Below are 15,981 nucleotides of genomic sequence, written 5' to 3' on the forward strand. Positions count from 1 at the left end.
TGTACTCCGTTGCATTTATTCTGTATTTGTGGGTGTGTCTTGTTGAGTATGGTAGTTGTACTCAATCTTGCTCAATTTTTTCCCAACCCAGAAGAGGAGTTCCTGGAGGATGAAGGCTTTGGTGTCTAGCTCGTGCCTGCCGTCAAGCGCCTGTGGTCGTCGCCCTAGTCTTACGTTGTTTTTCGTTTATCTTCGAGTGTGCTGGGCCTTCGTCGCACATGTAATAAATTAACTATTTACGTTTCCGCTTGTTAAACTCTGAATTGTATCAACTTTTGGTGTACGTTGCCTCCTGGGACAAGGAATAATACACGCACGTATGGAATGCCTGTTGGGTTAATTCTGGTCATGACACTTTGTACCGTAGCATGCCATGCGAGCCCGAACTAGATCCACTTTCCAAATATGGAGCCAAACCCCCGGCCTATAAATTTAGACCTAATCCTAGCAAAGATTTAAATCATCTATATTACTCCCTTTGACTCAAAATAAGATACAGTTACTTATGCTGTCTATTTTTGGAAGGGTTAAGATTGATGTAAGAAATGGTTGTTGTTGGTTTAAATGATAAAGTATGTGAGAAAAGTAAATAAGAGATGGTTGTGATTAATTGAAACATGGAAATAGATTGAGAAGAGATAAATCTAAATGCTAAAAATAGCTACATATTTTGAGACGGACGATGGATTGAAAAAGAAATCTCAATATGACATGTCAGCTCGAAATGACTATACCAACGGAAACATGAGCTAAATTTGGGTGCAGTAAAAGATACTAGCCGTCCATGGTTTGGAAAATCAAAACAAAATCCTTATTCATAATATTTTTTACAGTACAAGTACATACGCCCACAGTACATGTACGCCCACATATATGAACACACACACTATCTACATGAGCACATCCAAAAAACTGGAACAGCGTATCTTGAGTTTGTCGAAGTCAACACGGATGCCTCGTTGTCGATGGATATGTCACCTACCTCTAAAATAATAATTAGTCATAAATACGAGCACCCGTAGGGCTATCAAAAAAGCTTGAGACTCGCGAGCTGCTTGAGCTCGACTCGTCCAAGGCTTGATTCGAGCTTGGCTCGAGCTCTAGACGAGCCAAGCCCGAGCCTCTCACAAAGCTCACAAGGTTTGTCGAGCTGAGCTCGAGCTTCCAACGAAATTAGTAATATATGATATTTGTTGTTATTTAATAAATTAGGATATTAAATAAGTGCCTTGTATTGGCATCATATATTCATCTTATTCCTTTTTTTCTCTTCTATTAATATGGTGCACTAGAAATCAATTATTTTTAAATATTATCCTTGAAATATAAATTGTTTTACTTAAAAGTCAAGCTTGGTAGTCAAGCTCGAACATTTTATAGGCTCGTCTTGAGCTTGTATCGAGCTCGAGTCTAGGTAGACGAGCTCGCTCGAGCTCGACTCGTTGACAGCCCTAAGCACCCGTATCAAATCTAGGATTTAAGTCTATATAATTGATTAAAAAACATAACTAATTAAGCTACGCTCACTTCGCTTGTTCCCAACATTTTAGCATCGGAAAGCCACAAGAAACTTCAGGGGCGGAGCTAGCTCAGTCCATGTACCTACTCCCTCCGTCCTAAAAAAAAACTCAATTCCTGAGTTTCCGTGTCTAACGTTTGACTGTTCGTTTTATTTGAAAAAATTATGAAAAAAATTAAAAAGATAAGTCATGCATAAAGTATTATTCATGTTTTATCATCTAACAGTAATAAAAATACTAATCATAAAAAATTTCATATAAAACGGATGGTCAAATATTAGACACGAAAATCTACGAATTGAGTCTTTTTGGACGGAGGGAGTACGTGAATTTAACAAGTGACACCAGTAAGCTAGACCATGTGACATCAGTGGATTGTTTTGGGCGTTGGCTAGTAAAAAAGTTGATTAGTGACAACAGGAGAGCAGCAGCAGGTCCTGTACGTCTGCGAGCTCTCCTTCCGCAAAACTGCTATTGGAGTCGCTACTCAAAAGTAATACTTCCTTTCTCCGTTTTATATTATAAAATTTTCTAGCATTGTCTATATTTATATATAGTTTATATATATATAGTTTATATATATATGTTAATGAATCTATATATATATATATATATATATATATATATATATATATATATATATATATATATATATATATATATATATATATATATATATATATATATATATTTATTTATTTATTTATTTATTTATTAGTATTTATATGAATGCGAACAATGATAGAAAGCCTTATAATCTAAAATGGAGGTAGTAGTAGCGTTGCGCAATGTTTGTGAGATTTTGTTTGTTGTTACCTGCCAAAATGGCCAATTATTGATGTGATTTCAACTTAGTTTCGTTCTAACCTACTCACCAAGCTGGCAAGCCAATTAATGTCTCTAAAATCTAACTGAATGCACACGCTTTTCTTCAGTTGATTACTTACGTTTTGGGATTTTGAGTTTTAGAGATTTTTAGCACTTGGAAATATTCTTTAGGACCTATTTGGAAGACCTTTTCTTTTTTACAACCTATAAAAATTGGTCTAGTCTCTTAGAGATTTTTTTTTCACAATATTAGGTTCGCGTAAGAAAAATATTGGCAATGTTTACTTATAGCCTTGTAGGCATGTATTTTTAAGTATATATATATATATGATCGACATATTATTTTTGATAATATAATTCAATTTTATCTAGTCAAAATTTTTGTTATTTTTTATACTTGTTTTAGGTTAATTAAAGGATATAATAGTCACTATAAGTTAGTAGCGGCACCATCGCCCTAAAATCGTAAAATCTTAAATCCGCCCCTGTGAAACTTTTCACAGTTTCCTCTTTATTCTCTGTTCTTTTTACTCGCAATTCTAATCTTATCCCAAAAGATACCGGACAATCCCAAAATGAAAAAAAAAAAAAGGTAAACATCGGGACCGAATCACCAGACTAGCGAGAGGCTCGGCTTGTAGCACACCGGCTAGCCCAGCCGAGCCCGAGCCAAGCCGAATCGGTACCGGCTTGGTCTGCCCTCTGCACCGACCAAGCTGGCAAGAGACACAGGGTGCTCCGAAACAGATACGGCTTCCGAGTTGGAGCCAAATCATCGAGCCATAAATCTAAAGCCAAATCCGCGCAACGGTTTCCTCTCCCGCTACAGCGCCGCCACCCACCTCTCAGCTCGCTCTCTCTGCCCTAGGGTTTCCTCCATCTCGCTTTCCCTCCTCGCCGACCACCCTAGGGTTTCGATCCCTCTTCCCTCCGAGGCGTCCCCACCGGCCGGGTATGGCCTTGCTGATGCTGCGGGCCGCGCTCTCCCCCGCGGTCGCCCTGTCCACCATCGACGGCGTCGTCTCCGTCGCGGCTGCTGCCTCCGACCACGACCGCGTCGGCGCCGCGAAGAGGGCCCGCGACGGCCACCTGCTCCCGCGGAGCGAGGAGCACGACGCCGACGCCGACGCCTGCGGGTGGTCGTCGGCGGTGATGGAGCGCAGCCTCGCCCTCCGCCGCCGCCGGGGCTGCGCGTCCTCGCCCTGCTGCTCCTCCTTCCGCCGCGCCGCCACGGTCGCCGTCGTCCAGGAGCAGGGCTTCCCGACTTCGGCGGCGGCGGCGCGCGATGTCATGTGATGGTCCGTGGGGATCAGGGCCAAGCAGGGGAGGCGGCGGCGCCGCCATGGATCTATCTAGTATTAATTAGAGTTAGAGTTGCGTAGTGTGTTAGTGTAGAACTGTAGACTTCCGTGTATAGAATTCCTGTAGATCGGATGCAGTGCATCATCCATTGCTGTTCTTGTAATTATTAATGTATTTATCGTGTAATTAATGCGGGTATAATAAAACAATATAATCATAATAAAGTCTAGTATTTATCAATTGCTTGATTACCCCAGTGACAAGGTCGACAACTAACAATATAGATTTGTATCATAATCAGTGATAATAGTTTGTTCATAATCAGCGATAATACTATTCTCCGCAAGTAAAAAAAGTACTAAGATATAATTATACGGTGTAATTGATACTAGCTGGTGGTCTGATGGGAGTCACAGAATACATGAACCTGGTGAAAACCTTCAGCAACTAGTGGCATGGCTGACGGCTTTGCAAACACAAGTGTTACTCATGTACAAAAGTTAGTTCTCTCTCGAACAGATAGGCAATTCAAGCAGCACGAGACGCCTTCAATGATTTCAAAGCCTCCCTGCACAGTAAGATTAAGACAATCTTATTCTACAAAGAGGAAACATACGGTATCTGCAAAGAGGATTGGGGCATGATCATTCTGCAGGTTTCACAGATTCAATTCAGCAGGAAAGTACAGCATATGTATGTATTGGCGTGGAACCACAGATGCGATGTGTATCATATCATGGTAGTATTATTGGTAGCAGTGTGAAGCATGTTTGCCGAAGGTTTCACATGGACAAGAGATAAAGTACGTTACCGTAGCGCATTTTCAATCTCAATATTCGCTGGGTCCAGTTTGAAACCATCAAGAAATGCATTGCAGGCCTTTTCATAGTCCTGAGAACAAAATAAGTGTTGTTTATGAATAAAAAAACGATTTTGCCAGAGCAAATAGCGGCAGCTTAGAAGTAAAATCAAACAGAATATTACATCTCACCTTCATGAACATGTGAGCGGTCCCTTCCCTGTAGCAGCCCTTGGGCCAATCAGGGCGCAATATCCTGCAAACTTGAGCAGTTTCCAAAGCATTCATTCCTTTACCCATCTTAAGCCAGCAAACGCTCGTGTTAGAGTACAAGGTCATATCTTCAGGGTCGTGCTCGATCGCCTAGAAAATACCAACAATTATCACAATTGCTTCCAAACCAACAGAGAGATATGACCGTTGAAGTGGTTTTGTAACAGATGAACATTCTGGTGTGACATCACTACAACTAAAGTTGTCTAGAAAATCTACATTGGGACATAGCAAATATACAAAGTCAACATCAGATTAGATTTTTATAGCGAAACACAAACATATACAAGTTACAAAATCCCATTTGACATTTTGTAACAAAGAGTTGCCAAGAATGCCAAGTGCTTCCCTTAATGGCTTAATGTATTGCTGTTACCAAATAGGCAAAAAGTAGTACAAACATTGTATTGGCTCATTATCACAATTGGGATTGTTTTCGTTAACAGACCTTGCAGGAAATTAGTATTGTATATAGTAACATAAATGTAAAAACACAAGATAATTTAAAATTAAAGCAGTAAAGGAATTAATAAAAACATGAAGGGTCAATTGCATATTTGCCATTAGATTGAACCGGTATTGTGAATTTGCCATTGAAAAAACTGTATTTGGTAATTTGCCACCGAAGCCAGTTTGAACCCAATCTACTTGCCATTGGATTGACAGCTTAGACTAACAGGGTTAAAAGGTCTGCTTTTCTAAAAATTAGGACAAGGATGCCCATGCCACAAATTGCAAAGTTGACATCATTTTGGCATAGACATCATCTTGACATGAGCATTGTAACAACCTAGTTCCACAGTCTTCCTTGCTGGTTGTTGCTGCTGCTGTTGATGTAGTGTTGCTGCTACATGCTACCGCCGTCACATGCTGCCGATGGTGTAGCCGGTGCCGCCTCCTGGTAATGGTGCTGGTGCTGCTGTTGTTGCTGCTGCTGCCGCCGACGCCGCTTAGTGCTGCTGCTGTCGCTGCCGCTGCCTGCTGCCGCCGCCCATCGGCCTGCTGCCACAGCGCCCGCCGACGCCACATGCCATCGCCGACACCCAGCTGCCGTCGCTTACCCATTCATGAGCTCTTCCATTGTCATCTCCTAATTCATTGCAACCGATTTTTGGTTGATCTGTTCTTATTTAGAAGGGTGATTTTTGGTTGATCTGTTCATGATTTAGAAGGGATGGGGGATTTGGGTTTTAGGGTTCATCAAGTGAGAAGGGATTGTTTCTAGCTTCTGTTGTGCACACAGCACACATAAGAGAGCCGATAGGGGATTGAATCTGAGAAAGATAAAATAGTCTTATCGTGTTACCCTTGTTTTTTACTTTAGTTTCCCCTTAACTGCACCAAATCAAACGGCAATGGCATACGCCATGTACATGCACCGATTTAAGTGGCAAATTTGCAATTGATGGTTTTATAATGGCTATTTTGAATTAGAGGGTGAAAGTAGTGGTATATTTGCAATTCTCCCAAACATGAATTACACTCTAATTTGAATTCTTGCTAGAGATTCAAAACGGTGCAGGTCATCAAATCATGAGTTGGCACACTATACAAGAGTTGGGTAATAGAATAGGGTGAAACGCAATACCATATTGTAGAGTTTTGCGGCAGTAAGATAGTCTTTTCTCATGTATGCCCTATTTCCTTCCAACTTCAGATCAGCTGGTCTTATTTTGAAGAAAGGGTCAACCTGAAATAATGAAAAGAAGCAGATGAAATAAAGTAGAGGACAAGCATGTAAAGGAAGTTATAAAGAGCTAATCAGTACGTAGATTTTTTGGTCATACCGCATTCTGAGATTTAATCTTTGTAAAGTGTGAACAACAAATACAACAGTTCAACTTTAGTGGTAGAAAGGTTGCACTAGTTTCCATGGTCTACTAGATTCATATTTCGAATATGCATCCATATTGTCTTAATTTGTAGTTATTAAATGGCTTGTTGATGATTGTGAGCTCTACATCCATCCCCTTCACTTCAAAAGATATTTGGATGGATCTATGCAAACAAAGAATCTTTTGTGAAGGATTGCATCATCTGCATGTCTATTTAAATTTACTTTCATAGACAAGAAGATTTTTTTAGAGAAAAAAAAAGAAGTCCAGGCGTAAGGGAATTTTCACTCAATGATCGTCAACAAACAGGACACTGGTGACATGACAATAAGACAATGGAATGGAAAACAAAAATCTCAAATCCACCTCAACATAGCGCACACCCCAAATTTTCACCAATTATATTGATCTAACAACTTCAGTTTGGTTGTACAAAAGAAACAAGAGAGTTCATGATACACAGTCATACTTGAAAAGGCGAAAAGGAGAATAAAAGGCTGTTACACTTCAAGTAGCAGTAGTTGAAACTTCAAGAAGCATACCAATTACCAAGAGACGAAGCATACAGATAATTGATTTCTTTTTCTACAATTGCTTCTAGATCCTTTAATATTTTTTCTACAATTGCATACGGATAATTTTTTTTATGACTAACCAATCGTGTTGCCCTTTTCAGTAGAGATTTGAATTTTGTATCAATCTTGAGTCAGGGACAGGGTTTGAAATTTCGGTTCGAAATTTCCGAAATTTCGCCCCCCACCAGCATTTGGTCAAATTTTATTAAAATTCATTCAAATTCAGTCAAATTTTCAAATAATTTCGGCCAGAAATTTCTGAAATTTGGGTAATTTCGGTCACCCCCGGCATAAAATCCCATTTCGAAATTGAAAACCCTGGTCAGGAAGATGTATTTTAAGAGTTTACATACAAAAAATGCTCTAGTGCAAATTAGGCAATCTTAATACTAAGCAATAACATCTATACTCCAAAAATCAAGTGGTTGTGGACTTGTGATAGTGAATCTGCCACCCACCACCAGCACATTGATTTTTTCCTTAATATTACATATTAAAGTTTCCATCTGCTGTTTTTAATTGTTTCGCATTCTTATCACAACTTAATATGAAAAGGTTCAAGTAGCCAGACATATTTTCATACATACATGTAGTTAGTTTTACAGTTCCTCTATAAATAGATAATTTTACAATTAGCAAGTGTAAACACCATGAATCCTTGAAATAAAAGTGAAGGGCTTGTTTGACGCAAGATAGCATTATTGCAAACAATATTAGGATATGTACGATTTTATTTTATTATATACGCAGCAAATGCATGGGTATTTAGGTAGCAGCCTTAAATATTACAATGGTGACCTAGTTCATACCTCCACCTGTTTGTTTACATAAGTAATCATCCCATCAACACTCCAATCATGCACAGATGGAATACGAGAAGTTACTGGAAGTAGGATCTCCACATCTTTCCTCCTGTTCTGACGTGCAGCAATTTCTATGGGCAGAAACCCAAACTGTTTAAAAATAGAACAGGACAGTTTACTAAGGGGAGAGATATTAACAAGTGCAGAAAGGTATAAATATAGCATGTATCCCAGGCGTTCACTACAAGAGCTGGTACGAATGAATTTTAGACATTACATGTTACAGCTCAAACGAGTGAGATGCACCCTTTAATGCTGCATCTTACTGTGGAAGCTATGAGCACATAAAATATCTGACTAAAACAAGACGAGAAAGAATGTTGCTCATCACATCACCAAAATTGTTGAATAACACATTGAAAATTATCTAAGCAGATTTCGAGTCATCTAAAGCTCAAAACTTATACACATTTTTTTTAGGGAAAAAACTTACACATTAAGCATTTCCAGTGCAAAATTAACTTTTTATTGGTATTTTTTACTGAAATAACTAAACAGTATAATATCATCTGTGAAGCCAAGCAAAGTGAGTGTCAGTTTCATTAGAAATTTCTGGCGCATGCATATAAACCAGCACACAGATCTACACACAATCCATGTATGATTTCAAAAGAAAAAAAATCCTTTTCTGAAAAGCTAGAAGATATATACCATAGCACAATAAAAAAACACTCTTGAAATAAGAACCTACACCATGCCGCTGAGGTTTCAACCATAACATAGCATATGACACCATTTGTGAGGCTGACATTAGAACTTCTAATATATTAGTGCAACCTTATTTCATAATTTAGCTTAGAGATTGCATGCAAGTAATTCAGCAAGTATGACGGATTGGTAAAGTTGCAAGTAAAATTGACTAGCAATTATTATAAAAATATATATATTGCATGCATAAATTCAGCTTGTCGTTATAAACCATCTAAAAAACGTGTACTGTAAATCTGAAACTAATCCAAGTGTAATTGCTCGGTTGTGCACCTAGAAATTATGTGCATGGGCATCATGAGCAAATTATTCTTAATAGACAAATTATTGTGTATCATGAGCAACTAGGATAGTTTGAATTCAAACATAAAATTAACAAATCATTCTTAACAGAAAAAACAGTATGTTTCTCTAAGAGGGGAAAAAAGAACGCGAGGAACAGTGCATTGTGCTAAAACCTCAATAGGTGTCAACACTACAGTCCTGTCATTAATGCATCTACATAGCTATCAATAAAACATTAGACGAATAGTAGTATGAGATCATAAAATAGACCATCTGATAGATATGAATATCAATAATATAATTTCCATGAGTGAAAACAACCACTCGATGTGCAGTGAAGAAAATTCAGTGAAAAAGGAAAAGAGTTACTTTATCAGGCACATCAGGATCAGCACCACCCTCCAGTAAGCACTTATAGAAATCAGTTAAGCCTTCAGTTGCAGCAACTATTAAGGGGGTAAAAGTACCAACACCCTTAACATCAGCACCAGCCTAACAAAAAACAAATGCAGATACTTTCTCTAAATAAGCATGTCATGATTTGTACAATATTTAAAACTTAAATATCCACCAAGTTTTGCCTTCTAAAGAGGAGTTCAATAATGTAATTTCAGTTTGGATTTGAAGAACAAGGTATATCACCTCAATCAAAAGCTTACAACATTTCAGTGAGCGACCCATCATCGCAGCAATGAGAGGTGTACAAACTGTAGAGAATGTCTTGTTACACTAATAAGACAATTAAGAAAAATTAGTGCCCATACATGTCGAAAGTAGAAGATGGTTTGCGGACAAAGAAAGAGGTATAAAAAGAATATCAAACCATGTCACCAAAATCACAAGTAAGTTTGCAGATATATAGGTACCATGCAAAAGCACATAAATCATATAAAGCATAGTTATCAGACCCAACACGATCGTATACTCAGCCCTGGATCACTGGGTCACCAGTTGGACCACATGTTTTGTTTTAGATATTTTTTGTATATCTGACAGACAAAAGAACACATACATTTATACACAGTTAAATTCCAGTGCAGGTATGTGATTTACAAATCACATTTACTCTAACCTATCATATAAGAACAATAAAAAAACCTTTAAATTTATCACTGTCTTGGTATTTGGGTACAATAAATGCAGATTAATCAGTTTCCTCTTATTCTTTCACTATAATACTACTCCCTCCGTCCCACTCACTAAGGCGCGCACGCATTTTAAAATTCAACTCTTCAAATATTTGAACAACAAATAGTTTATTGTAAATTAAATTTTATTTGATGAAAATAATATCATTGGATTGTCATTTAAATTTACTTTCATATGATTATGATTTTGTTGCTACAAATATTATAGTATATGAGAAATTTAAAGTCAAAGATTAGTCTTAAAGACCATGCCAAGTTTGACCGCGCCTTAGTGAGTGGGACAGAGGGAGTACTATTATGTCACAATAGCACATGCGGCACAGTTGGCAAGGCAGGCAACTGAATGCAAGCAGGGCATGCATTCAAACCGATCTATACGCATTTTTTTTGCAATTTTACGCAACAGAGGGTAGTTTGCGCCAGTCTGATCATAGATGGTTCACATAAAAAACAGTAATTTAACCAGTATTTTACTGATTCAACATGGACCGATTGCTTGAACTATCCGATTGGCTGGAGCAGACCCACCAAGGCTCTTGGTCCCGCTTTTTCTGGTCAAACTGCTGGTCCGATCTGGATTTTCTAACTGTAGCAGCAAGTCAAGAAATGCTTCACCCAGGTCACTCCACCGAAGTTGCACTTCCTCTGTCCCCATTATTAAGCCAAAATTTATTATCCTGTCTTCCAACATCTCAACTCCTTGATGCAACCAATTGCTAATAAGCAAGCCTTCCATCAGATGGAGGGCAGGGCCGTCGTAAACGTCAACAAAGACCTCAATGTTATGCAGCAGTTGAGTACCTCCTCTAGTCTCAAAGGCCTTGACATTGCACTATAAATAGCTTTCTTTTTAGTTCATCCATATTTACAACTAAATAATTGTTTTGTTTGGAGTTGAAAATACTCATTCCATCCAAATGACCTGAATTTTTTTCATCGCTGGCATTCCTTTCAGGGTAAGAAATTGATTGCTTATGACATTTACAGCAATAGACATTTTCTATCAGATCAAACAACAAACCAAAAGCCTGTGTGCAATATATAATAAACCAAACCAACAACTTCAGTCTGTACACAGCCTGGCAAACCACTACCAAGTATAGAGTATAGACCAATCTTACATGAATGTAGATGAAATTAAAATATATTATCTCGTAGCATGAACTATTTTAATGTAAGCGGCAAGCAAGGGAAGAAAAGCATATAACAAAGCTTACATCTGCATGGTGGTCCAACAAAATCTTCATACAACCATCCTGACTTTTTGAGGCAGCAACATGCAGTGGTGTCCCATGGTCAGAAGATGAATCAACATTAGCACCTTTCACCAGTAAGACCTTTACTATCTCGCAATGTCCTGAATTAGAAATATTGAGTATCCATTAGTGTAAGTGTGTAACGATGTAGAATATATAGCAAGCTATTTGTCACTGCAACAGTTTTATTGGTGAAATCTAGTAACTTTATTACCTATACAGAGACAATACCTTTTTCCCACCTAATGTCCATTTTGAACCGTGTTTTAACTGATATCTTCTGTGCCAGGAGAAATAACAAATGGGCCCGTGCTCACATGTTTTGACAACTAGTGATGAGAGCAACAGTTACAATACTAATATAAGTTGTTAGCTCCCCGAATTAGTAATAGTTGCCATCAACTATAACCCAACAAGTACTGGTTAAGTTGTTAAATGCATTATTGTTTAGCTTCAGCTAACTAATACTAGTTACTCTCTAACAACATGCATAAGCTTCCCCAACTTATCAAATAGTAAAAATGTATGTAACAGTACAAATTCTGTCAAAGATTTAGAGTTGACAACAATGAAAGACAGTTAGCAGGCAACCTTAGGTGCCACCTCATCCAGGTAATAGTTGTTCTGTGATTAGACATACATAGCTGCCACTCGAAAAAAAAAAAAGAACAAGAACATATCTATTACATCTCTAACATGCCCAGCACATATCATTATGCTCATTGTATAGAACACAACTGTGTACATGAATGCTAAACAGGTACTTGTGAAGGATACGTGATCATTTCAAAAAACAAAAGATAGCAACTTCAATGCTCCTCCTACTCTTTCTAATCTATTTCAATTCTCTTATTCCCTTTTCTTTGGCTCACAAAAACACATTAGCGACAAGGGGGGAAGGGGAATATGAAAGGAAATGATGGCATCCCCAGCTAAAAATGGAAGATGAAGAAATGCAAAAGGGCCATAAAAGATTAGAAGAAGTTTAGCACTAGAGTGCTAAAATACTAGTGGGAGTGATATTAGTAGCATAATAATTAGCATAACCATTTATAACAATATTACATGGGTCATTTCCTATTCCGAATTTATAATGGATAACCTACATTTTTTGCAACTTTCATTATTTGCAGTTCTCCTAACAATAAAAAATAATATAAAAAACAGTGTTGTGCAGCCATGCACATATAAAATAAAGGAAATGCATTGAGAGGGACCTTGTTCAACTGCTAGATGGAGAGGGGTACACCCTTTTTCATTTGGCTTATCTGGATTTGCACCATGATCAAGAAGATAGCTCACAGTATCCACAATCCCACCATAAATTGCATAACCAAGAGGCGTAGCGCCTATTGGAATCATTGAAAAAAAAATCAGATTTCTTGTAACAAGCAAAAGAAAATCCACACTGATCATTTTTCAGATTGCCTTGTGAAAGTATAGGATAGTAGATTTCCTGACATGTGGTAAAACAAAAGTGCATACTTTTAATTTCAGCTTGATAAGCGCCAAAAGAACAAAACTAAAATAATAAGTTTTTAAAGATGATTCATCAGAATTAAGAAATTACCTGCTCAATTTAATTACCTCATCGAGTTGCGTTATGCCTGTAACAGTACTAGTAACTCTTTCGGTTGAACTATGCACGTCAAAGTAACGTAAATCCAACTAACCCCAAACTCCGAGAATCGACTGTACGGCTGTAGTGTTTGCAAAGCCTCCAACTCACGGAGGCGCAACTAAGACCTCAATCTATAAAAAAAAATTTAAAAAAAAAGGGAAAAAAACGGGGATTCCTCTTCCACAAAACGAGGAGGCGAAGAGATCACCTAACTCATCGGCGGCGTCGATGTCCACCTGGAGCTCCTCGACCATGTACGCGCACATCGCGGTCCTCCCGTAGCGGGCGGCTTGGTGCAGAGCCCCAGCGCCGCGGTTCTTCACGGCCTCCACCGCCTCCTTGAGCCGCCCCTTCCCGCCGTCCAGCATACGAGCAAACTCTGCGAGCGGATCGGGGATAAAGGAAAAAAAAACACACATCCCAACCCCCAAATCAGCTCCCGATCGAGCACCAAAACGCAGCTAAACCATGCAATCCAAAAAGGGATTAAAAAAAACAGCGAAAAAGCAGCGGAGGAAGGGGCCCGGCCGGCGGAGCGAGCACGCACTCTTGAAGGCGGGGAGGTCGCCGGCGGCCGCCGACTGGATGAGCAGCTGCTGCGGTACGCCGGGGCCTGCAAGGGGAGGGAGAAGGAGGAATGGTTAGCCCGCGGGCAGGTAGGTGAAGCTAGGGTTTCGGGCTGCTTGCTCACCCAGTACGAAATGCGGCGCCATGGCGGTGGGTTTTTTGGGAGAGTGAGGCGGGAAGGCGAAGCTGCGGAAGTGGGGGTGGAAATGAGGGGAGCCACTGGCAGACGGGGGGAGGTAGCAAGTAGCAACGCGTGGACTGCCAAATAGACGGAGGAAAATAAGACATTTTTATTGCTGAAACCGAACTTAGATCTTGTAATAGACTAGACCTATCTCGGAAGTGTCTCCCTCCACATCTATGAATTATCACTTAACCCTAGCGTTATTTTCCTCTATAAATAGCTTTGTACATCCTCAAAAACAATTGGATTTTGTTTAATTGAATTTTGCCAAGTGTCATTCACCTTGTCTCTAGTCCTCGTTCGATTAGTCGGCGACTATAGATTCATAGCCCCCAATAGTTGGTGTGTTGATTTGCCAGGTCGATTAGATCTACCACGTCAATCGCAACTATTTCTTTGTGCTAATTACCTATTCGCAATTTTTAGATTACATCTTATCTTGTTCTTACAGTGTTCTCTCGTTTGCATTGCAGGGATCATCAACCGCGCGTCACGGTTGGTACGACATCGTTTGTGGTGTAGCGATTGCACGGCGTTCTGGACTTGTTCTTGTTAGTAGCCACGTCGCAAATGTCGCACTCGATCAAAGCGAGATTTATCCCTTCACCAGAAGATCGGGCCACGAGAGATAGTGTCATCAGTTGGTATTAGAGCTTCAGTTACCTGGTGAGGAATTTAGTTTTGTAATTTTTTCCCCATCATCCACTATATAGCCACACCACTTTTCCATTGGCCAAACCATAGATTTATGCCTTGCGATTATCACAGTTTGCGATATTGAATTTTCGTCCCTCGTCGTGTCGAAAGTGCTGGTTTTAGTTTAGATTTGTCTTAGTTTGAGTTTGCATCTGGATCGTCGTCGTCTCGGACTCCCGATTGAATTGCAGTGTCTATCGTAGTTGTCCTCATGTTGGATCAGTTTTGTGTCGTTGAATTCTAGTCCATGGTCGTGTGTAGTGCTGGCTTCGTTTAGTTCTTAGTTCTGGTTTGAGTTTTACTTTTGATCGATTGTGTCGTTGTCCTTGTTCGGCCGTGTATAGTTCTTTTTCCAAAAAAAAATTAAAGTATACGGACACACATTCGAAGTATTAAACGTAGACTAATAACAAAACAAATTGTAGATTCTATTAAGCCTAATTAAGCCTAATTAATTCGTCATTAGCAAATGTTTATTGTAGCACCACATTGTCAAATCATGGCGTAATTAGGCTCAAAAAATTCGTCTCGCAATTTACATGCAAACTGTGCAATTGTTTTTTTTTCTCCACATTTAATGCTTCGTGCATGTGTCTAAACATTTGATGTGACGGAATTTTTAGAAGTTTAAAGCGAACTAAACACAGCCGAACTTGAAAAGACACTTTGTTCACGGTGGACAGTGCTACGTGGCCTTTGAACTGATCTATAAAATCTGGACACACAAAAATACTCCCTCCGTTCCAATGGGCCCCGTTTAGCACAGCTCTAACTCCCAACTCCAACTTACCTAGAGTTGGAGCTGTGCCAAACGGTACATACTCTATTTTTTGGAGCGGAATTGGTAAAGCTGCGCCACAAATTTGTACTACGGGGGTAGAGCTGGGTTTTTACTGCTCTACAGCTCCACTCCACCCTAAAAGACCCACTACCCTTTAATTTTTTGATGTATTTATACAAAAATGCCACTAAACTACCCCTAAACTCCTCCTCCTCCTCCCATTCTCTCTCCTCCCATCCTCCCATCCTCCCATCATCTCCGGTGAGATCCGGTGGCAACCGACGGTGGGCGGGCTGGCGGCGGCGACGCACGGCCTCGACGGCGGCGCGCGGGCTGACCGGTGGCGGTGTCGGCGTCGAGTGTTGGCGGTGGCGGTGCCCAGGCTGACGGCGGGGTGATGCCAACCAAGTGTTCGACGAAATGACTACAAGGGATGTGGTGGTGTGGAGCTAACAAGTCTAGCCAAACACTTTCAAACCCACCTCAGCTCCTATACGAGCTAGCTTCCACTGGAGTTAGAATTTAGAGTTGGGAGTTGGAGTTTGTAGCTCTACCAAATGGGGCCGTAGCAATCCTATGACTATGAATCCCATCTTAAATTGCTACATATTGGGAGAGTAGTTAGAGTGTTTTTGGGACTTTTAAAAATAAAATCAAATAGTTTTATTTCCACATATGAGCAAACACCAGCACACTAGAAAAATATATACTTCCATCCATGTATAACATTGTTGACTTTT

At 39.6% G+C, this 15,981-nt stretch overlaps 1 protein-coding gene across 1 annotated transcript; it reads right to left on the reverse strand.

Moving 5' to 3' along the window:
• Positions 1-3,931: 3,931 nt before the first annotated feature.
• LOC4329395 (uncharacterized) lies at positions 3,932-13,757 on the reverse strand. Its single transcript, XM_015771259.3, has 12 exons — positions 13,705-13,757; positions 13,561-13,626; positions 13,222-13,392; positions 12,610-12,741; positions 11,354-11,493; positions 9,631-9,717; positions 9,358-9,480; positions 7,942-8,085; positions 6,311-6,412; positions 4,642-4,812; positions 4,462-4,541; positions 3,932-4,218 (listed from the first exon to the last, which is right to left on the reverse strand). The coding sequence occupies exons 1-12, from the start codon at positions 13,724-13,726 to the stop codon at positions 4,179-4,181; spliced, it is 1,278 nt and encodes a 425-aa protein (XP_015626745.1). The 5' UTR covers positions 13,727-13,757; the 3' UTR covers positions 3,932-4,178.
• Between the last annotated feature and the right edge of the window lie 2,224 nt (positions 13,758-15,981).

This window comes from Oryza sativa, chromosome 2, assembly GCF_034140825.1.
Source record: "Oryza sativa Japonica Group chromosome 2, ASM3414082v1".
NCBI lineage: Eukaryota > Viridiplantae > Streptophyta > Magnoliopsida > Poales > Poaceae > Oryza > Oryza sativa.

Bases quoted from the DNA above. Each gene is read 5' to 3' on its own strand.
- LOC4329395 (XM_015771259.3), bottom strand. From the start codon at position 13,726: ATGGCGCCGCATTTCGTACTGG. The intron at 11,494-12,609 runs GTCCCTCTCAAT...TTTCTAATTCAG, and splicing joins CCATCTAGCAGTTGAACAAG to GACATTGCGAGATAGTAAAG. The intron at 4,542-4,641 runs GTGAGATGTAAT...TTTTGTTCTCAG, and splicing joins CCGCTCACATGTTCATGAAG to GACTATGAAAAGGCCTGCAA.